Source organism: Podarcis bocagei, assembly GCF_964188305.1.
Source record: "Podarcis bocagei genome assembly, chromosome: 13".
NCBI lineage: Eukaryota > Metazoa > Chordata > Lepidosauria > Squamata > Lacertidae > Podarcis > Podarcis bocagei.
The window spans coordinates 58,172,667-58,195,211 of NC_138138.1; the positions used below are offsets into that span (position 1 = coordinate 58,172,667).

The 22,545-nt window shown below is 56.3% G+C and overlaps 1 protein-coding gene across 1 annotated transcript; it reads right to left on the bottom strand.

The window, feature by feature from the left end:
* Nucleotides 1–677: 677 nt before the first annotated feature.
* On the bottom strand, nt 678–18,056 carry GAL3ST4 (galactose-3-O-sulfotransferase 4). Its single transcript, XM_081168937.1, has 4 exons — nt 17,803–18,056; nt 15,057–15,226; nt 14,543–14,864; nt 678–2,278 (listed from the first exon to the last, which is right to left on the bottom strand). The coding sequence occupies exons 2-4, from the start codon at nt 15,167–15,169 to the stop codon at nt 1,460–1,462; spliced, it is 1,254 nt and encodes a 417-aa protein (XP_081025063.1). The 5' UTR covers nt 15,170–15,226; nt 17,803–18,056; the 3' UTR covers nt 678–1,459.
* Between the last annotated feature and the right edge of the window lie 4,489 nt (nt 18,057–22,545).

A 22,545-nucleotide genomic window follows, 5' to 3' on the forward strand; every position in this document is an offset into this window, starting at 1 on the left:
TGCTGTCTGCAACTCTACGTCTACTAGCTAGATCGGCGAGGCTCCGTCTGAGTCTCCGCCCCGTGCGCACCAACTTAATATCCTAGCCTTGCTCCACCTTTTCCTCCTGACTGTCCTCCTCTGGGTCCCTCTACCCCCCGGGGCTTCTTCCTTCCGGGATTCTTCTGACGCTGACCCAGACCCTTCTGCCTCCTTGCGCCGGGCTTTAGGACCCGGTTCCCTTTCGGGGCTGCTCACTGCGCCGCCTTCCTCTGCATTTGAACTTGGCGCGCGCGCCCAACCTTCCACTTTCCTCTTAACCGTTTCTTCGCTCCCCGATGGAGGTGTGGCCACTCCTGACTCCTGCCCTCCCTCCTGTGGTGAGCTGCCAGCGCTTCCCTCCTGGCTCCTTTCCTCTTCCCTGCTTCCTGGCGGTGACGCTGGTCCCGATTTCCAGCTGCTCCCCCCTGAGTCTCCTCTGGCTCTATCTTCCTGGGGTGCCTCCCTAGACTCCCCCCTTGCCCTGGCCACTGGTGCTCCTTTCTGTGAATCCTCTGATTCACTGGAAAGACTGGGAGATCTCGGGTCGTCGTCATCACTCATCCTTTCCTCTGTCTCCTCCCCTTCGCTCTCTGTTTCCTCCCTTGCCCGTGCCTCTGCACCTAAACCCCTGACATTATTATTATTTATTATTGTGCCTGAAAAGACATTGTCGGGTCCACTTTTCATTCCGTCCTCACTGACAGGAAGGCCTCTTGAAGCTGATGACCCAGCAGTGGCCACATTTAACTATGGGCTGTAGTGGCATAGCATGTGGGGGTGCTACCGGGGCAACTGCCCCAGGTGCAAAATACTTGCCTTGCCCTGGGCGCTGGCAACCCATGCTATGCCATTGATGTAGTTACAGGTAGGGAGCCGTGTTGGTCTGCCGTAGTCGAAACAAAACAAAACAAAACAAAATAATAAAATAAAATAAAATAATAAAACACTTCCTTTCAGTAGCACCTTAGAGACCAACTAAGTTAGTTATTGGTATGAGCTTTCGTATCTGAAGAAGTGTGCATACACACGAAAGCTCATATCAATAACTAACTTAGTTGGTCTCTAAGGTACTACTGGAAGGAATTATTTTATTTTATTTATTTTATTTTATGCCATTGATGGGCTGCATAAAGTCCCTCTTCTCCTTTGGCGGTTTCTGCGTAGAGGTCGGATGGTCATCTGCCACGGATGCTTTAGTGGTGATTCCTGCATTGCCAGGGTTGGACTGGATGACCCTTAAGGTCCCTTCCAACTCTATAGTTCTACAAAGAAGCCCTTCCTTCCACCTGAATCTCCCAACATCCAGAGGGAGCTTCTTCTGGGAATCCCAGAAATGTGGGCAGAATGAGATCATGTCCTCTGTGCCTTCAGCACCCAGCCCATGCCAAGCCTGTTGGGGGCCAGTTGGCCTTTTTGCACCCCCTTCCACTTGCCACTGCTACCTCACCCCACCGGCCTGAGAGCCGTTGCCCTGGGGGGGCGGAGGAAACTGTTTGGCATCCAGAAGGTCCTTGTACTGGAGCTCGGGGGTCACCATGCGCTGGCACAGCGCCTGCCATTCGGGGTCCAGGCTGGGCCTCAGGACATAGCCCAGGATGGGGGCCTGCCCAAACTGGAAGGGGCGGATGCGCTCGTCCGCAATCTGCCCTGCCTCCAGAGGCCCCCCTCCCCGCAGGCACTGCTGCATCCGCTCTGCCCGCTGCTGCCGCAGGGCATCCACCTCCCGGGCCAGGCGCGCACGGCCAAAGCGCTCTGCATGCTCCCAGAAGCTGCGATTAAAGTGAGTGTAGAGGTGCCAGTCCAGGTTGTTCCAGGCCTGGAGTCGGGCAGCCTCTGCGGGCGTCAGTGGGCGGACGGACTCAGGGCTGCGGAAGTTGTGGCGGAAGGCCAGCATGTCCTCCTCTCCCCAGCAGAGGGCATCGCGCAGGAGCACCAGCGACTCGTCCATGTGCTCCGTCAGCAGGACCAGGTGGAAGGTGCGCTCCAGCGTGGCCAGGGCAGCCTGGATTGGGGCCAGACCAGGGGCTGCTGGTGGGTCCAGGCCAAAGTCGAACCACAGCAGGTTGCGGGCGTAGTGGTTGCCCCTCTCGCTGGGGCGGTAGAAGCGCTGTGGCGAGGCCAGGAACTGGGGCAAGGTGCCGGCGCGGCGGAAGGCAGGGACAACGCTCCGGTAGTAGGAGAAGGCCGACTCGGCCAGGGAGACGGGGTGCCTCACGATGGAGAAGTAGAAGCTGTCCGGGGGCATGACTTTCTGGACCTGAGGAAGGAGAAGGAGACATGTTGGAGGGAGCATGTGGGGCAGAGTCCGGTCCTCCAAATCCCCCAGCCTCATGTGTGTCTGAGGCCCAATTTGCCCTTTGGCAACGGACAGGCTCTCTGCGCTTGCTCAGAGACACATGTCTGCAGTTCTATGAGTCTATGAAATGTCCAGTTTTGCACTTGGGTAGAAAACCAAGCTGCATCTCCCAATATAGTGGTACCTCGGTTTACGAACTTAATCCGTTCCGGAAGTCCATTCTTCAACCAAAACAATTCTTAAATCGAGGTGTGCTTTCTCTAATGAGGTCTCCCACCGCCGGTGCGCTTCCACCATCCGGATTCCATTCTTAGACAGAGGTAAAGTTCTCAAACCAATACACTGTTTCCAGTTTTGCAGAGTTTGTAAACCAAATTATTCTTAAACTGGACTGTTCTTAAACTGAGGTACCACTACAGTTGTGCCTTGGTGTTGGAATCTCCACTCGGCCAAGCTGATAAAGCTCATCTTCTGGCTGAGTCCTTCGGAATCACCCTCCGACGAATAATTAACGACCTGAGCCTTTGATAATAATAATAATAATAATAATAATAATAATAATAATAATAATAATAATTGTCAGGGGTTTAGGAACAGAGGCAAGGGCAAGGGAGGAAACAGAGAGCGAAGGGGAGGAGGCAGAAGAAAAGATGAGTGATGACGACGACCCGAGATCCCCGAGTCTTTCCAGTGAATCAGAGGATTCACAGAAAGGAGCACCAGTGGCCAGGGCAAGGGGGGAGTTTAGGGGGGCACCCCAGGAAGATAGAGCCAGAGGGGACTCAGAGGAGAGCAGTTGGAAATCGGGACCAGCGTCACTGCTAGGGAGCAGGGAGGAGGAAGGGAGCCAGGGGGCAAGCGCTGGCAGCTCACCACAGGAGGGAGGGCATGAGTCAGGAGTGGCCACACCTCCATCGGGGAGCGAAGAAACGGTTAAGCGGAAAGTGGAAGGTTGGGCGCGCGCGCCAAGTTCAAATGCAGAGGAAGGCGGCGCAGTAAGCAGCCCGGAAAGGGAGCCAGGTCCTAAAGCCCGGCGCAAGGAGGCAGGAGGGTCCGGGTCAGCGTCAGAAGAATCCCGGAAGGAAGAAACCCCGGGGGGCAGAGGGACCCAGAGGAGAACAGTCAGGCGGAAAAGGTGGAGCAGGGCTAGGATATTAAGTTGGTGCACAAGGGGCGGAGAATCAGACGGAGCTTCGCCGATCTAGCTACTAGACGTAGAGTTGCACGCAGCAGCTTGAAAATGGAAACTGTAACTCAATAAAGACTTTTACTTAATGATCGCTGGCTAGCGTGATCCTCTGTGAGCTAGGATCTTCGAGCAGCTCTGACAGTAAGCTCCGTCTCTTAAGTGTGGGCATCTACAGCCTCGAGGAGGGGAGAGAAGCAGGTGCCTACCAGCGAGCTCACGAACGGCAGCCGACATGACGGCTGAGCAGCAGATAGAGGAACTCAGAAAAGCAGTGTCACAACTGAATGCAGAGGCTCTCGCATCCCGGAAGAGAGAGGAGGAGGCAGCTGCCGCCTGCAGGGATCTCCAAGTCAGGTTAGACGTGCTTACAAAGCAGACACCCAGACAGGAGGGAATTGGGTTGGCGAGACGTACAGGCGGTCTGGTCTCTCACTTCGATGGGAACCTGCAACAGTATCCCAACTTTAGAGCAGATGTACTGTGCGCACTGCAACTGCTGAATAAAGACTTTAGAGATGAGCAAGAGAAAGTGGGATTCATCATGTCCCATTTGCATGGGGATGCTAAAGCATGGCTGCGCAATCTATGGAGAGATAAGGATCCGGCGCTCCAAAATGCGGATGCCTTTATTAAAGCGATGGATGGGTGTTTTTTATCAAGCATTGACGTGGATCTTGCCCGGAAGGAGGTGCATGGACTAAGGCAAGGGAGGGCCAGCGTAAGGCAATATCATGCCCGCTTTTTCGCTTTGGTCAGTGCCCTGGAATGGGACAGAGATTCGGCCCCTGTGAGAGACCTCTTTTGGGAGGGGCTGCACAGCTCGATTAAAGATGAGATCGCGAGGGGGGAGAGACCCCGGACCACCCAGGAGGTCGTTCAGAGGGCACTGGCAGTGGGGGTGCGGCTGGAAGAACGTCCGTGGAGCAGGGACGAAGGGCGTGGAGGGCGCGAACCAGCCAGGGGCCCCTCCTTCCTTCCCAGAGACGCAGCGCGGGCGCAATCCACGCCTCCACCAGGAGGAGGAGCGGAACCTATGGAGGTGGGAGGTGCAAGGGCTCAGTCAGCAACCAGAGCCCTAGCACCGGCAGCAGTGAAAGCGAAGCCTCCTAGAGGGAACAGGAAGTGTTACGTCTGTGAGGAGCCAGGGCACATGGCGAAAGAGTGTCCCCAGAGGCCCCACAAGCACACTGCAGCCTCAGCAATGGTGACTGCAGCGACGCAGCAAGGTGGACCACAGCAGGGAAACGACGCAGTCTGGCTGGAGGAAGAGGCACTGGGGCCCAGCCAGACGTGTTAGTGACGCAGTCCCCAGAGATTTTACAGCCCGTGAACCCCCTCCCGCCCAAACCAGTAGTGAGGCTCACCGCATCTCTCCAGCTGCCCAATGGCATCACCATGGACGTGCCAATCACAGTGGACTCGGGCAGCAACGCGGACTTTATAGGGCAGGACTTTGTCGACAAGCACGCTATACAGTTGCTGCCGGCCACACTGCCCCTGCAGGTTGTCACGGTGGATGGCAGGGAGCTGCTAGGGGGGCAAGTGGTGAAGCAGACGCCACCGATGGTGATGCGACTTGGGAATCACAGAGAAGTCATCAGCTTCAATGTCACTCAGCTATCGGATACGCCCATTGTATTGGGAATGAGTTGGCTGGACAAGCACAGCCCAACGCTGGCTTGGTACCAGAGGCAGCTGATCTTCGGCTCTTCCTTTTGTGCTGAACACTGCATTGTGCCCCGGCAGGAAGGAGAGGAAGAGGAGTCACAGCTGCTGCTAGGCACGCTGCAAGCGATTCCCCACAAGTACGCAGAATTTTTGGAAGTTTTCTGCGAAAAGGAGGCGGACAGACTACCCCCTCACAGACCATATGACTGCAAAATTGACCTGCTGCCGGGGGCGGCGCTGCCTAAAGGGAAACCGTATTCCATGTCAGAGGACGAACTGCAAGAACTCAAGGAGTTCATAGATCATAATTTGGAGCGCGGTTTCATCCGAGAGTCCAAGGCAGCGGGGGGCAGTCCTGTATTCTTTGTTAAGAAGCGAGACACGCCCCAAAAAAGACTGGTCGTGGACTATCGCATTTTAAACAATGGGACCAAGCCATCGGACTTCCCCATGCCCCGAATCGACGACCTCCTAGCGAAGGTGCGGAAGGGGAAAGTGTTCACCAAGTTGGACCTGCGAGGGGCGTACAACCTCATTCGCATGCGGGAAGGAGATGAGTGGAAGACGGCCATGTTCACGCCACTGGGGACCTACGAATATAGAGTTATGCCCTTTGGATTGCAAAATGGCTCCCACGTTTTTCAAGCTTTCATGCATCACGTGTTGGCGGGACTTCTCTACAAGACGTGCGTCTGTTTCTTAGATGACATCCTGATCTTTTCGGAATCGCAGCAGGAGCATGACGGGCACGTCAAGGAAGTGCTGAGCAGGCTAAAGCAGCATAGGCTCTACGCCAAGCTGGAGAAGTGCCAATTTGACGTGACGGAGGTGGACTTTCTGGGCTACAAGCTGTCTGACAAGGGGCTCGCCATGGACAGCGCCAAGGTTCGAGCGGTGTTGGATTGGAAGAGTCCACGCAACCGGAAGGAGGTCCAACGGTTTGTCGGCTTCGCGAACTTCTATCGCAAGTTTATCAAAGGCTTCGCTATGCAGACAGCGGCCATCACAGACACGCTTAGCTCCAAGAAAAAGAAGTTCGTTTGGACGGAGCAGGCGGAGCAGTCCTTTCAGGCACTCAAGCGTCTCTTCGCGTCGGAAGAACAGCTGCTTCATGTCAACCCCAGCAGGCCGATGAGGGTGGAGACAGACGCCTCGGACAGAGCCGTGGGGGCGGTCCTGCTGCAGAAGGACCAGCAGGGGGTGTGGCGACCGGGAGCGTTTTACTCCAGGAAGCTCAGCAAGTCTGAGCAGAACTACACCATCTGGGACAGGGAGTTGCTGGCCATTCATGCAGCGTTCAAAGCGTGGAGGCACTTCCTGATCGGCGCCAAGCACACGGTGCAGGTTTGCACAGACCACAAGAATCTGGAGCACTGGCGCACGGCACAGTTCCTAAACCAGAGGCAGATACGTTGGGCTGAGTTCTTTGCGAACTTCGACTTCCGCATAGAGTATGTCCCGGGGGACACTAAAATCATGGCGGACGCCCTCTCCCGTAAGCCACAGTATCTGGAGGACGCAACGCCAGCGGCCGCCATGCACATCTTCGCACCAACAGTGTGGGCGTGCGCCGCGGCCACCGTGGACCTGGAGGCGGTGTGACGAGCGTTGCAGGATGACTCCTTCGCGCAAGCAAAGATGGCAGAGGTGCAAAGGGGCAAGGCTGCGGCTGACGGTTTCCAGCTACGAGATGGATTGCTCATCCGTAAAGGGGCCATCTACGTGCCGGGAGACGACCTTCGCGCCAAGGTGCTGCAGCAGCTGCACGACGCGCCCACGGCCGGGCACTTTGGCAAGGAGAAGACGGTGGAATTAGTAGCCAGGGATTTCTGGTGGCCTGGAATGAGAGGGGAGGTCGAGGAACTACGTGGCGAGGTGTGACACCTGCCAGAGGGCCAAGCCAGTGCACAGACCGCCGGCTGGACTGTTGGAACCGCTGCAAACTCCGGTCGAACCATGGGAGAGGGTGGCCCTGGACTTTGTCACAGATCTGCCCAGCTCGAGAGGCAAGACGGCAGTGCTGGTGGTGGTGGACCTGTTTTCCAAGATGGCCCATTTCATTCCGTGTGCGAAGGTGGCCACGGCGGAGCAAACCGCCAAACTGTTCATAGACCACGTGTTCAAGGTTCACGGTCTGCCACGGTCTATTCTGTCCGACCGGGGGCGGCAGTTCATCTCGAATTTCTGGCAGAAGCTGATGGGCTTCCTGAACGTCAAGATCAACCTGGCGTCGGCGAGACACCCGCAGACCAACAGACAAGCGGAGCGGGTCAATGCCATCATGCAGCAGTACCTGAGATGTTATGCCAATCAACAGCCTGCGACGTGGGTGGATTACCTGCCGCTTGCCGAGTTCGCCTACAACAACACGAAGCACGTGTCCACGGGGGTCACGCCGTTCTTCGCCAACAATGGGAGGCACCCCAGAACCTTCCCGGGACTGGAAAGAATGGGGGAGGGGGAGCCGCAGACAGCAGATGCGTTCGCGTCGGAGCTGCAGGAAGTCCACGATCAGCTGAGGCGCCACCTGGAGCTGGCCAAACACGCATACAAGGTACAAGCGGACAAGCACAGAAGGGTTGGCGAAGAGCTCCACGTGGGAGACTGGGTCTGGTTAGCAGCCCACGCAGTGCCGGCCAGGTCGTTGGCCAAGAAGAAACTAGGGCATAAACAACTGGGGCCCTACCAAGTCGAAGAGCAGGTCAACCCGGTAGCTTTCAGACTGGCACTTCCGGAGGGTTCCAGAATGCATCCGGTGTTCCACAGATCGGTGCTCACTCCCTACAAGGCACCGCACAGGTTCCAGGAACCCGGAACGGCGCCGAGTCCGGTCAGAGACAGAACAGGGCACGCGGGAGTGGCACAGAAGGAGCGCATCAACGAAGTCACGGAGATTTTGGACTCCAGATGGGGGGAAGAGGGGGTAGAATACTTTCTCGCCAAGGAGGGCACCCCGGCCAGTGCGAACAGCTGGGTGCCGGGCTACGCCTTGGACGAACCTCTGCTCAAAGACGAGTTTCACGCCCTCTTCCCACATAGACCAATGCCAGCAGACTTTTTCGACGACTGGCTTTTCACGCCCACGCTTTCGGCCAGCACTTTCCGGGGGTTCGACTCGGACGAGGACCCGACACAAGACGTCCGTTCCCCAGAGGGGTCACCCTCGGGATCTGCATCAGAACCCTCGTATTGGTGGGACGATAGACCAGAGGAGCAGTTCCGCAGAAAGTGGCTGGAATGCCCAGGACGAGCAACGCCGCCAGGAGGAAGTGAGGGAGAGACGGACATGGACGTTTTCGGGGACGACCCTGGTTTCGAGCACGGCGGCACAGAGATGGAAGCGGAGGTGACCGTCGTCGACGGGAGCAGGGAGGAAGACCCGGGAGCCTTCAGATGGAGGCCCGCCACGGGAAGCGAACGATATCCGACGTTCGTCCCTTTGCAACAGCAGCACCCAGCTCCAGCACCGGAAGGAGGGGAGGGGGGAATGGGGGGCTTCGAGGGGGGGATGGATGTCAGGGGTTTAGGAACAGAGGCAAGGGCAAGGGAGGAAACAGAGAGCGAAGGGGAGGAGGCAGAAGAAAAGATGAGTGATGACGACGACCCGAGATCCCCGAGTCTTTCCAGTGAATCAGAGGATTCACAGAAAGGAGCACCAGTGGCCAGGGCAAGGGGGGAGTTTAGGGGGGCACCCCAGGAAGATAGAGCCAGAGGGGACTCAGAGGAGAGCAGTTGGAAATCGGGACCAGCGTCACTGCTAGGGAGCAGGGAGGAGGAAGGGAGCCAGGGGGCAAGCGCTGGCAGCTCACCACAGGAGGGAGGGCATGAGTCAGGAGTGGCCACACCTCCATCGGGGAGCGAAGAAACGGTTAAGCGGAAAGTGGAAGGTTGGGCGCGCGCGCCAAGTTCAAATGCAGAGGAAGGCGGCGCAGTAAGCAGCCCGGAAAGGGAGCCAGGTCCTAAAGCCCGGCGCAAGGAGGCAGGAGGGTCCGGGTCAGCGTCAGAAGAATCCCGGAAGGAAGAAACCCCGGGGGGGCAGAGGGACCCAGAGGAGAACAGTCAGGCGGAAAAGGTGGAGCAGGGCTAGGATATTAAGTTGGTGCACAAGGGGCGGAGAATCAGACGGAGCTTCGCCGATCTAGCTACTAGACGTAGAGTTGCACGCAGCAGCTTGAAAATGGAAACTGTAACTCAATAAAGACTTTTACTTAATGATCGCTGGCTAGCGTGATCCTCTGTGAGCTAGGATCTTCGAGCAGCTCTGACAATAATAATAATAATTTATTATTTATACCCCGCCCATCTGGCTGGGCCTCCCCAGCCACTCTGGGCGGCTTCCATAAAAACCAAAAATACAATAAAATATCACACGTTAAAAACTTCCCTGAACAGGGCTGCCTTAAGATGTCTCCTGAATGTCAGGTAGTTGTTTATCGCTTTGACATCTGCTGGAAGGGCGTTCCACAGGGCGGGCACCACTACCGAGAAGGCCCTCTGCCTGGTTCCCTGTAGCTTTGCTTCTCGCAATGAGGGAACCGCCAGAAGGCCCTCGGAGCTGGACCTCAGCGTCCGGGCAGAATGATGGGGGTGGAGACGCTCCTTCAGGTATACTGGACCGAGGCCGTTTAGGGCTTTAAAGGTCAGCACCAACACTTTGAATTGTGCTCGGAAACGTACTGGGAGCCAATGCAGGTCTTTCAAGACCGGTGTTATATGGTCTCGGCGGCCGCTCCCAGTCACCAGTCTAGCTGCCGCATTCTGGATTAGTTGTAGTTTCCGAGTCACCTTCAAAGGTAGCCCCACGTAGAGTGCATTGCAGTAATCCAAGCTGGAGATAACCAGAGCATGCACCACTCTGGCGAGACAGTCCGCAGGCAGATAGGGTCTCAGCCTACGTACCAGATGGAGCTGGTAAACAGCTGCCCTGGACACAGATTTGACCTGTGCCTCCATGGACAGCTGTGAGTCCAAAATGACTCCCAGGCTGCGCACCTGGTCCTTCAGGGGCACAGTTACCCCATTCAGGACCAGGGAATCCTCCACACCTGCCCGCCTCCTGTCCCCCAAAAACAGTACTTCTGTCTTGTCAGGATTCAACCTCAATCTGTTAGCCGCCATCCATCCTCCAACCGCGTCCAGACACTCACACAGGACCTTCACCGCCTTCACTGGTTCTGATTTAAAAGAGAGGTAGAGCTGGGTATCATCCGCATACTGATGAACACCCAGCCCAAACCTCCTGATGATCTCTCCCAGCGGCCGCATGTAAATGTTGAAAAGCATGGGGGAGAGGACAGAACCCTGAGGCACCCCACAAGTGAGAGCCCAGGGGTCTGAACACTCATCCCCCACCACCACTTTCTGAACACGGCCCAGGAGGAAGGAGCGGAACCACTGTATAACAGTGCCCCCAGCTCCCAGCCCCTCAAAACGGTCCAGAAGGATGCTATGGTCTGCTGGAGAGATCCAGCAAAACTAGGAAACAGCTCTCACCTTTGTCCCTAGCCCACGGGAGATCATCAACCAGTGCGACCAAGGCAGTTTCAGTCCCATGATGAGGCCTGAATCCCGACTGGAAGGGATCCAAATGGTCCGCTTCTTCCAGGCGTGCCTGGAGTTGTTCGGCAACCGCTCGCTCAATCACCTTGCCCAGGAATGGAAGATTTGAGACTGGGCGATAGTTGGCCATCGTGGCCACATCTAAAGATGGTTTTTTAAGAAGCGGTTTAATAACCGCCTCTTTCAGCGGGTCTGGGAAGGCTCCCTCACGGAGGGAAGCATTCACCACCCCACGAAGCCCATTGCCCAGTCCTTCCCGGCTAGCTTTTATAAGCCAGGATGGGCAAGGATCCAGGAGACAGGTGGTTGGTTTCACTCGTCCAAGCAGCCTGTCCACATCCTCGGAGGTAACAGATTGGAATTGATCCCACTCAACTTGACTAGACAGAACTCTAGCACTCTCCTGCCCCGGCCCTGCTCCCACGGTGGAGTCTACTTCTTCCCGAATCTGAGCAATTTTATCTGCAAAAAAACTTTGCAAAATCATTGCAGGAGAACATGTGGCCCGTACTGGGCCCCGATGTTGCAGGTGGTTCCGCTAAATTGTGAACCACCTGAAAAAGTCTCCTGCTGCTGTTTTCTGCAGATGCAATAGAGGCGGTGAAGAAATTCTTCTTCGCCGTCGCTATCGCCACTTGGTAGGCTCGACGTTGAGCTCTAACCTGTGTCCGGTCAGATTCGGAATGAGTTATCCGCCACCGGCGCTCTAGCTGTCTCAGCGATTGTTTCATTGCCCTCAGATCCGTGGAAAACCACGGGGCTGTCCGGGCTCCATGCAATCGGAGAGGGCGCTTCGGAGCCAAACAGTCAATAGCCCTGGTTAACTCCACATTCCAGCGGGCCACCAGGGAATCAGCTGAAAGGCCATCAACATGGGATAAAGCATCCCCTACCACTCTCTGGAAACCATTTGGATCCATTAAGTGGCGGGGGCGGACCATCCGAATTGGTCCCACCTCCCTGCAGAGGGGATGGGTCGCAGAGAAGTCCAGTTGCACCAGGAAGTGATCTGACCATGGCACTTCTTTCGTTTCGCTTTTACTTAGTGTCAGATCACCAACATCCATAGAGGTAAACACCAGGTCCAAGGCATGTCCACGGCTATGGGTTGGGCCAGACTTATTCAGGGACAGTCCCATGGAGGCCATGCTTTCCACGAAGTCCCGAGCAGCCCCTTGTAAGGTCGTGTCGGCATGGATGTTAAAATCCCCTAGGACGACCAAGCTAGGTGTCTCCAGGAGAACATTCGCCACGACCTGAAGCAGCTCGGGCAGGGAATCCTTGGTGCAGCGGGGAGGTTGGTACACCAAAAGGAATCCTGTGCTGCCCCTATTGCCCAACTTCCAGAACATGCACTCAGAAAACTGGGTCTTCCCAATAGGACGCCTGGTGCAAACTAATGACTTCCTTAAAATCACTGCAACCCCCCCTCCCCGCCCACATGACCTGGGTTGCTGTGCGTAAGAGAAACCTGGTGGACAAGCAGCGGCAAGGACAGGCCCATCTGCTTCATCCAACCAAGACTCTGATTACACATGCCAGGTCAAGTCCTCCATCCATGATCAAGTCATGGATGGCAGTGGTCTTATGAGGCTTCCAGGCATGTTCTGATTCAGCAGCACGCGGAAGTGATGAGATTTATAGCTACATCGCTATGCTTTATTTCTTACTACGCAGACAGCAAAGAAATATACCGTATTTTTTGCACCATAACACTCACTTTTTTCCTCCTAAAAAGTAAGGGGAAATGTCTGTGCGTGTTATGGAGGGAATGCCTACGGGTGGCATGCCTACGGATTTTCCTCCTCTAGAAACTACGTGCGTGTTATGGTCGGGTGCGTGTTATAGAGCGAAAAATACGGTACATCCTCTCTCTATGAGCACAACTCTCTCTCTATGAGAACAACTGAAACAAAGGAACAAAGGAACAGGAAACCAGCAATGTCACATCCGTCTCCCGTGAGACTTCCAACAGTCTGGAAGGTCTCTGGAATGTAAACAGAGTCCTGTGACTCTAAGCAGCTGCTCAGTGGCAAACAGAAACTAACACATGGATCCCAAACACCTTGTAAGTTGAACGTTTTTGCTCACGAATGCTGCAAACCCGGAAGTGAGTGTTCTGGTTTGCAAACATTCTTTGGAACCTGAATGCCTGATGGGGGAGCTTCCTGCAGCCCATTGGAAGCTGCACTTGGTTTCTGAATGTTTTGGAAGTAGAACAGACTTCTGGAAAGGATTCTGTTCGTACTTCCGAGGTATGACTGTGTATGTGAAAAGGATCTAGAAAAGAAATAAACCAATGCTGTACCAGCAGAAGTCTAGTGTCCTGATCAAGGGAAGTCATAGTACTCCTGTATTCTGCCTTGGTGAGACCATGCCTGGAATACTGTGTCCAATTCTGGGCACCGCAATTTAAGAAGGATGTTGACAAGCTGGAAGGTGTGCAGAGGAGGGTGACCAAGATGACGAAGAGTCTGGGAACCAAGCCCTATGCGGAATGGTAGAGGGAGCTGAACAGGAAGAGCCATTCAACAGTGCAATGGACTCCCTTGGACGCTCGATTTCTGGTGAGGCAGCCTAGAAACGCCTTTATTTCTTTTGCTGCTGCATCACAGGGTCTGAAAGACTTTTAAAACTGCCATTGGAACAGCCCACTTCTAGGTGGATGTCAAGCCATTCCTCATTCAGTCCCCCAAATCTGAAACCCAAGTTTCCACTCTTGCACGGGGCTAAGGCTGGGAACCCTCTTCGCCTGCACCTACTCATGGATAGCCACCAGTTTTCTGGGGAATCCTGCCTTGCAGGGGCTGGACTATCTGGCCCTGGGGGATCCAGCTGGATTAGAGCAATGGAAGCCCATCTAGTCCACCCATCTAGTCCAACCAGATGCCCATTATGGGAAAGCTGCAAGCCAGGTCTGAGCAGAAGAGTGGGATTCAGAAGCATGACTGCCTCCGACTGACTGTTGTTGCTGTTTAGTCGTGTCCGACTCTTCGTGACCCCCTGGACCAGAGCACGCCAGGCCCTCCTGTCTTCCACTGCCTCCCGCAGTTTGGTCAGACTCATGTTTGTAACTTCAAGAACACTGTCCCACCATCTCGTCCTCTGTCGTCCCCTTCTCCTTGTGCCCTCCATCTTTCCTAACATCAGGGTCTTTTCCAGGGAGTCTTCTCTTCTCATGAGATGGCCAAAGTATTGGAGCCTCAACTCCGACTGACTAGTAGCCATCAATAGCCCTTCTCCTCCCCAATGGGTGTGTCTGATCCTCCTTTAAAGCTGCCCAAATTGGTGGCCACTGCTGCCTCCTGTGGGAGGGAGTCCCACAGTTTAACAAAGAAGGACTTGCCTTTCATCTGCCCCGAATCTCCCAACATTCACTCTCCTTAGATGCCCACAAGTTTGAGAGGGTGCATTACAGAGGCACTGGTTCAGACACCAGCCTCCACATCATCATCATCAAATGTTATTTGTATCCCTCCCTCCCTGGCCAAAGCTGGGCTCAGAGCAGCTAACAATAAGTAAAAATAGCACAGTGTACATAAAACCACACAGTCAATTAATTAAAATACATTCCAAAATCAATTCAGAATCAAATTAATGTTAACCATTGGGCTAGAGTTCTATGAGGATTACAGAAGGAGAGAAGGGGTCAGACTGTGCCTTGGCCAAAAGCCTGGCGGAACAGCTCCATCTTGCCGGCCCTGTGGAAAGATGTCAAGTCCCGCAGGGCCCTAGCCTCTTGTGACAGAGTGTTCCACATGCCCCCACATGCCCCCCAGCCCCACTCTTTGAGCCCCACCTAGTCTCACCTCTGGCAAGTTGAAGCGCATGTGGTGGCAGAGGATATCAAAGGGGCGCCCTCCGGGATGCCACCCTTTGACCCGCCGTGCCTGGAAGAGGTTAGGGTAGCTGAACTGGTAGCGGGCGGGGAGGGCAAAGCGCAGACCCTGGGCATCCCCAAAGCGGTGCAGGAGGTTGATGATGGTGCTGCTGCCCGTCTTGTGGCTCTTCAGGAAGACCAGGTGGCGTCTCGGCTGGCAGCGGTGTCCTGGCCGCCCCTCCGCCTCCTCCTGCTCCGCTTTGGGCAGAGGGGGAGCCCAGGGGGTTGGAGGCAGCTGGGACAAGGAAGCCCTGGAGGAGGAAGAGGAGATCAGAGAAGCCCTCACTGGCCAGCCCCAGTGTCACAGGGGGTTGGGCTGGATGACCTCTGGGTCTCTCGTCTGACTTTCCAATTCTAGGATTCTATGGCATTGCCTTGAGTGGCCACCGGGGGAACTGCTGAGCATTGGGTGGTCCTGAAGGCAAGGAAGGTGGAACAGTTACCTCTTCTGAAAGGAGACCCCGAAGAGCTGGATGGTGAAGCCGATGGTCATGGAGACAGCCAGGGCGGCCCACAGCACCTGGAAGCGGCAGCAGTGCCCATAGAAGACCCTCATGGTCCTCTGGCCTCTGGGGGGCAGGGTGAGAGAGGGGCAGGCCAGGACGCCACAACCCTGGAGGGGAGGAGGAGGTTTGTAAATGGAAGAAAACAGACCCTCAAATCATGCCCCTCATTTGTCTCAAGTTCATAGAACTGGAGAGCTGAAAGGGACCCCTGGGGGTCATCCAGCCCAGCCCTCTGCAATGCAGGAATCTCAGCTCAAGCAGGTGGTCTCTGCTTAAAAAAAAAACCCAAGGAAGGAGAGTCCACCACCTTCTGAGGGAGCTTGTTCCTCTGCCATTTGTCCCTTCCTTCCTTGTCATCTGAATCCTGCAGGGCAGAGGGTTGGACTAGATGACCCTCAGGATCCCTTCCAACTCTATCATGCTACAAATCCATTGGTTCAGAGCAGTGGAAAAGAAGCTTGCTCCATCCCTCCCAGGCATGGGCAACAACCTCTGCTCAGCCTCACCCACTGGGAGAGCTCGCCTGAGGACCTTCCAGGGCTGCAAGAGGCAGATTCTGCGCTCAGTTCCTGGAGGTGCCTGGCCTGTGGGGGGCAGTCAGAGGATGGTCATGGGGCTCCTCCCCAGAGCTGCTTCTGGCCTTCCTCACCCCACACCCGTGTCACCCTCCCCAGTTGCATCCTGGAGCCCAGCACAGAAGACGCAGCCATCTCTGGGGTGTGCAGGAGCAACACCTGGTCGGTGCCAACACTGGTCCTGGCCCTCCCCGCCCCACACCTGGCCTTCCCTCCCACTCTGCACACATCTCGGCCCAACCCAGCTGCTGCTGCTGCGGTGTCTGGAAGGATGAGGAAGCAGCCAGGCTGTGCTTGCGGCAGGAAGGAAGCCCCCTCCCTCAAAAGAACAAACGTCCCAGCCCCAGACAAACCAGGTAGATGGGTAGGCTGGCATTCCACTGGGCAGGAGAGGCTCCACTGGGTCAGGGGCTCCATGTCCCTGGGGAAGGACGCCTGGGAGAGCCTCCCAGCCCCTCAGCCACCCCATTGCTGCTGCTGCCTCCTCTTTGGCGCTTGCCCTTTGCCTTCTGCCTGCCACTCCTCATTAAGGACTAGGAGGATTAGAAGGCCTGGAGCAGCCTGGCAGATGGCAGCAGCCCTGCGGAGGAGGCTTAGGCGGCACCAGGGGAGGAAGGGGCCTCTGTGGGTCGGGACTGGGACAGCCCAATGGGCCCTGCTGCTGCAAGGGAAGTGGGAGGGGATCGCATCCTCCACCCTCCCCTCCCAAGGCTGCTCCTTGGTCCTTGTGGCACCTGAGAGAGCCAGTTCCAGGAGTGTCTTTGAGGGCCCTGGCATGGAAAGAATGGGCAGAGAAGCAGTTTCCTCCCTGGTGGGCAGCCAGCGAAGCCCCATGTGGGAAGATTCAGGGCAGACAAGAGAAAACCCTTCTTAGTTAAACTGGGGAACTCCCTCCTGCAGGAGGAAACAATAGCCACCACCTGCCTGGCTTTGCAAGAGAGGGCTATGGAGGGCTAGTAGCCAGGGTGGTTTGGCCCAGATCCTGCTTGCAGGTTTCCTGAAAGGCCCTTCTGAGGTTCTTCTGAATGTCTTCAGTCCTTCCAGGGCTCCCCAAACCAGCCCTGTCTGGAGCAATTGTCTGCCCCCTGCCCCGGTCTCCAGTGGGGTAAAGGAGGGTCTGCTTGTGAAGAGACTGATAAAATGTCCAGGAGATCTAGAAACCGAGCAGAGTGAGGAAGGCTTGAGGGAGTTGGAGATGTTTAGCCTGGAGAAGAGGAGACTGAGAGGAGATACGAGATAGCCATCTTCAAATATCCCAAGGGCTGCCACATGGAAGAGGCAGCAAGCTTGTTTTTCTCCTGCTCCGGAGGGGAGGACCCAAACCAACGGATTCAAACGACAAGAAAGGGGATTCCGACTCAACATCCGACGGTAAGATCCCTCGGGAGCTTGCGGACTCGCCTTCTCGGGTGGCTTTTGAGCAGAGGTCGATTGGCCCGCGTTCAGGGATGCCTTAGCGGTGACTCCTGTGCTGCCGGAGAAGACCCTTGGGGGTCCCGCCCAGTGCCACAGTTGTGTGACTCTGCGCTGTCGCCTCCTCGCCGTGCGCCCTCCCTCTCCCCCCGCAACCCCTCTCGGAGCGCCCCGGGGGCGAGGGCCGGCTTCCCCCACGTGGCTCCCTTGGCACCCGCAGCGGAGCAGCTGCCGGCCAGCTGTCCCGGGGACACACGCCCTGCCCGGGGGCCTGGCGCCCCGCCCTCCCGCTTCCAGCAGTAACTCCGAGCCGAGGCTTCCCTCCGGAAGAAGGCGAAACACAGCGGCTTCTGGGCACGTGCAGAGCGCCTTCTCCCTCTCTGCGCTTTAAACTGCCCCCGCCCCTGGGTCTGGACCCAGCTGCAGAAGTTGGCTCTGCTCACCAGCCCCCCAGCCCCCCCAGCTCCGGCTTCGCTTCTGCTGCCCCGGACTTTTTTTCCGGTGGGGGCATCATCTGTCCATGCAGACTAGCTGAAAATGCATGAGATTATTGCGGGGAGGGTAACCAGCCGGGAGGGGAGTTCCAACCACCGGAGATGCGTGGGGGGGGGCTCCCTCCTTCCTCCGCCTTGCCCTCCCCTGCAATGAATCAGACCCATCGACCCCCTCCAGAAGCGCAGCTGCCCCCGCCTCACCTGGGAAGGGCAGTGTGTGTTTGGGGGTGTCGCTCAGAGACGCCCCCCGCGGTTGCCCGGGCGCCTCAATTCCATCCTGGGGTCTGGGGAGAAGAGAGCCCGATCTGAGCCTCTTCGGGGGAACCCCTCGTTCCGAGGGTGGGGGGCAGACTGGCGTGGCGGAGCTCCGCCACCTCTCTCCTTCCCTCCCTGCGCTGTCCTTCTCCTCTTTCTCCTCCCGAACTTTTTCCTTCCCTCCTTCTCTCCGCCCCCTTCTGCCTTCCCAACTTTTCTCTCCCCTCCCCCGCCGCCGCCCCGCCGGCCGTCTTTTGTCTGCGCCGCCCCAGCCCCTTTCCGGCCCCTCTCCCCGGCCGGCGGCCGAATGGCGGGGGGAGACGGAGCTGCGCACGATTCTCCCCCGCCGCTTCGAAAAGAGCAGCGAAACGCCGCCGCCGCCGTCCCGCGTCCCCTCCCCTTCCTTGGGCACGCTGCTCCCAGAGCCAGTCTCCTGCGGATCCTCAGGGGGCAGGAAGCGCACTCTGCACATGCTCTGGAGTCTCTCTCTCTTTTGCTGGATTTCGGGGCTGAATGCTGCGCTGCGTGGGTTCACTTTCTTCCCGGCTCAGTGCCTCCTCCTCCACCTTCAGCAACCCAGACGCCCCCTCCCTGACCTCCCCCCAGGATATTTTAGGATTTTTAATCTCATGGTCATGGGTTCCAGCCCCACGTGGGGCAAAAAGATTCCTGGATTGCAGGGGCTTGGGCAGGTGACCCTCGGGGTCCCTTCTATGATTCTATCAGCTGCTCTTTGGGCCCTAAATGTTTGGAGGCTCCATGGCCTGCAAGGTGAGGGGCAAAAGTGTCCCCACCCCAGAGGCAGAAGATTCCTGCATGGCGGAGGGGTCAGACTAGAGGACCCTTGGGTACCCCTTCCAACACTACGATCCTGCAACTGTCTTTCTTTCCCCTCTACAGGGCCTGCTCTGGGGAGGGACACACAGAGGGAGACCCACTCCGAGGGAAGAGGTTGAGCTTCTGCCTTGCAACAGGAGGTCTCAAGTCCAACACCCCCCCCCCAGCATCTCATGTCAGGGTTAACACAGCAAGTCAGAAGAGCCTGCAGCTGCCTCATGGCCGTGGCCCCTTGAGTCCAGCTGCCACCCAGGTGCCTCAGTGGGGGGTCCACAGGCAGGACCTGGGTGCAAGAGCAGCACCCTCCCCTGTGGCCTCATAAGCCCCGAGGAGCTGCTGTTGCCAGTCAGGGCAAGTGGGATGGACCCCAGGGGTCTGACTCCATCTCAGTCTGGAGGGAGCACCCTCCTGGCCTCCCCCCTCATGGGCCTGAGCTCAAGAGGCAAGGCCACCCCCACCCACTGCCTGCCCCAGGCCTCTCTTTTACCCCCACCCCCTCTCCACTCCCCCCTCTCTTGCACAAACAAACATCACCCCCAAAACAACCACCTTTGGCAGCAAATTATACCTGGCAAGCAAAGGCTGGCCGTCAGCTGTGGAGATGGCCTGTTTGCCTCAACACCCCCCCACACTCACTCACCCCCCCACCAATGTGCAGGGCTCATCTCTCTCCCCCCCCCCCAGCACTCCCAGAGGTGGGACTCTGGCTCCCTTCCCTTGCAGGCTCTTTCGCAACCTCTCTGGCTCCTTCCTAGGAGCTGGCTGCCTCCATCCCTGCTCTCTCTCACACAGGCACACCCAACAGCTGGACAGAGTTTGGCCCAGGAAGGAGGGGAGCCAGCCCCCCCACTCCCACCCCTGGGGATGGTCTCTCATGGCGCAAAGCAGATGTGGCCAGTGGGGAGGGGCAGCTGCTCTCCAGAGCCCTTTCGCAGAAATGATAAACGTAAGAAGAGCCCTCCTGAATCAGCCCAGGGTCATCCGGCCAGAGCCCAGGAGTGGTGGGAGGCACCAGCTGGGGAGCCCCCAGGGGAAGAAAGCGCAGAACTAGAGGACTGGTGGTGGGACAACGATGAGAGGTCAGAGGGAGAAGAGGGGGCAGCCTGGGAGGAAGAGGTGTCAACTGCTGGAGAGGCAACAGGGTTCAGCGAGCAGGAAGAGGCTGGAGCAGAGAGCAGCTCAGATTCTGAGGCTGAAGCAGAGGCTGGAGAGGAGGAAGGCTGCTGAAGAAGCCAGAGTGTCTCCTCCTCCTGCTGCAACCACGTCCCCTCCCCTGCTGGTCTCCCAGAGCCAGAAGAGGTATGAAGAGGGTGGAGCAGAGACAGACAGGGTGAAAAAGTTTCCAATTGCTTGGCAAGGACTCGGGGAGGAGGAGACCACCTCACTGGGGGGAAGAGTTGCTGTGCTCACTAGGCCTGGCCTCCTCTTGGAATAAAAAGGGTTAACTTTGCTGACACTGTGAGTTATTGCTGACCTGCTCCTGACCCCCAGCATCCTGACCTCACAGTGGTTGAATAGTTGCCTGCTGTGGGAAACCAGCAAGCAGAGTCTGAGCAGAGGAAGAACTCGCCCCTCCTGGGGTGTCCAGCAACTGGTGTTCAGAAAGATGGCTGCCTCCAAGCATGGCCAGAGCCTTATTTCCTCCCCATAAATTTGTAGAATCATCTTTTAGAGTCATCCAAGTTGGTGGCCATCACTGCCTCCTATGGGAGGGAGTGCCGTAGTTTATGTGCTGCCTGAAAAAGCATCTCCTTTTAGGTGTCCTGAATCTTCCAAAATTCAGGTTCATTGGATGTCCATGAGGATCATAGAATTGTAGAAGTGGAAGGAACCATGGCGGTCATCTAGTCCAACCCCCTGCAATGCAGGAATCTTTTGCCCAACTTGGGGATTGAACCTGTGACCTTGGAATTAAGAGTCTCCTGCTCTACCCAGTGAGCTATCCAGGATGCAAGCAAAAGGCTCAGGGGGTGGAGCAATTCCCCTATGAAGAAAGGTGGGCTGTTAGAATCATAGAATGTAATGCAGGAATCCAGAGAGTTTAGAGAAAAGGCTGGTAAGAAGCAACACAATAGAAGTTGTGCATGGCTTGACGAATGTGGGTGGGGAGACATTTCCCCCCCCCCCTGCTCCTAATCACAGTGGGCTCACCCAATGAGTATGTACATCTAAAACTCTGTGGTCTGTTGCCGTGGGATGCAGCCATGACCGCTGCCAACTTGGGGGGCTCCATCATGTGGGGATGAGGGGCATGGTGTCCTCAGTGTGTATCTGCTCCTCCCTCTGAACCAGGGGAGGCTGTGCAGGCCTTGAGTCAGTGCCCAGAGGCAGTGATGGGCTGGAGGGGAGTCAGCAGACGGAGTCTGGAGCCAGGAGGTGGTTCTCGTGTCCAAGGGATGGCCTGTTGTGGGAGAGGCTGTGCCCCTGCTGCAAAGGAACGAGTCCCTGATTGAAATTTGTGGCTGGAGGTTCATGGAACTGTAGCCTTGGAAGGGACCCCAGGGGTCATCTAGCCCAACCACCTGCCATGCCAAATCTCAACTGACAGGTGGCCATGACAGACGGTTGGCTTGGCTTGGGTGGTGTGGAGTGCTGATGCCCAGGTATGAGACTGGCACACCACTCATGGTCTTTCCTGGGTGCAGGCAGTTTGGCCCTGCCCGCCCCATGCCTTAATGCAGCAGTTCCCAAAGTGGGTGGCAGGGCCCCTGGGGGATTCCCTAGTGGGGTGTGAGTGTATAGGACCATCAGGCTTTGCAAAAGGTGATATCCCTCAACCAAGTTCACCCATTTGGCCGACTTAATTAAACTGGCTTTAACTGGGTTTTGAAGAAATGTGCAATTAATCATTTCTGTTCCAAATTTGACTGTGTTGTTATCTTCCTGAGCAGCTTGTGCAAACCGCACTTCTGAATAATGCTTTTTATAGGGTAGGGAGGCAGCACAGGGGGTGAGTTTATGGAACTAAGCCGGGAGCAGCCCAACGAAGTCTGGGGCCTCCTGCTGTAATGTCCTCCTGCTGAGACCACGGCAACATGCTCTTTGTGAATCCGGCGCCTGGTTGGCTGCTGTGAGAACAGGACCCTGGAGCAGACGGGTCTTTGGCCTGATCCAGCCTCAGGCTGTTCTCATGTTCTGATGAAGTTGCCCTGAAAGCTGCAGCTGTTGCAAACCCCCCAAGCACTCTGAGGTGCTGGTGATGCAAGTGCAAATCCCTGAATGGCCAGGGAACCCTCAGTGCTTTAAAGACGGCATCTCCCGGCCTCCACCACTGGTGGGGTTGGGGTGTGTGTGAGAGAGACAAGACTCAAGTTCTCCTTCTCGGAGGCTCCATGATGACGGATTCTTCGCATTGCAGGGGGTTGGACTACATGACCCTTGGGGGTCCCCCCTTGGTGATGCGTGTTTGTCACCATAGTTTGGGCATGAAAGAAAGGAGATTTTGACTAAACATCTGGAAGAACCATCTGATAGCATGAGCTGTTTAACAATGGAAAGGTCTCCCTCGGAAGGCAGTGGACTCTCCTTCCTTGGAGGTTTTTAAGCAGAGACAGGATGGCCCTCTGCCTTGGATACTGTAGTGAGGATCCTTGAATTGCAGGGGTTGGACTAGATGACTCTTGGGGGTCCCTTCCAACTCTACAATTCGATGACTCTATAGAAGCATTCCTGTTCACCCAGGTCTGTATTCTGAGGTGAGGACAGAATAATTGCTGCACAGAAAATGTGTTTCCTTTTCCTTTTTTTGTATTTTTCAAATTATGTTGTAAGGCTGCTCTGGATTCTTTTGGGAGGAGCAGCAGGGTGGGTATTGTAGAATCACAGAATTGTAAACTTGGAAGTTTACAATCA

Coding starts and splice junctions, on each gene's coding strand:
- GAL3ST4 (XM_081168937.1), bottom strand. CDS start 15,169: ATGAGGGTCTTCTATGGGCACTGCTGCCGCTTCCAGGTGCTGTGGGCC. Junction 14,865..15,056: donor GGGGTCTCCTTTCAGAAGAG/GTAACTGTTCCA, acceptor TTCCTCCTCCAG/GGCTTCCTTGTCCCAGCTGC. Junction 2,279..14,542: donor TGCGCTTCAACTTGCCAGAG/GTGAGACTAGGT, acceptor CTCCTTCCTCAG/GTCCAGAAAGTCATGCCCCC.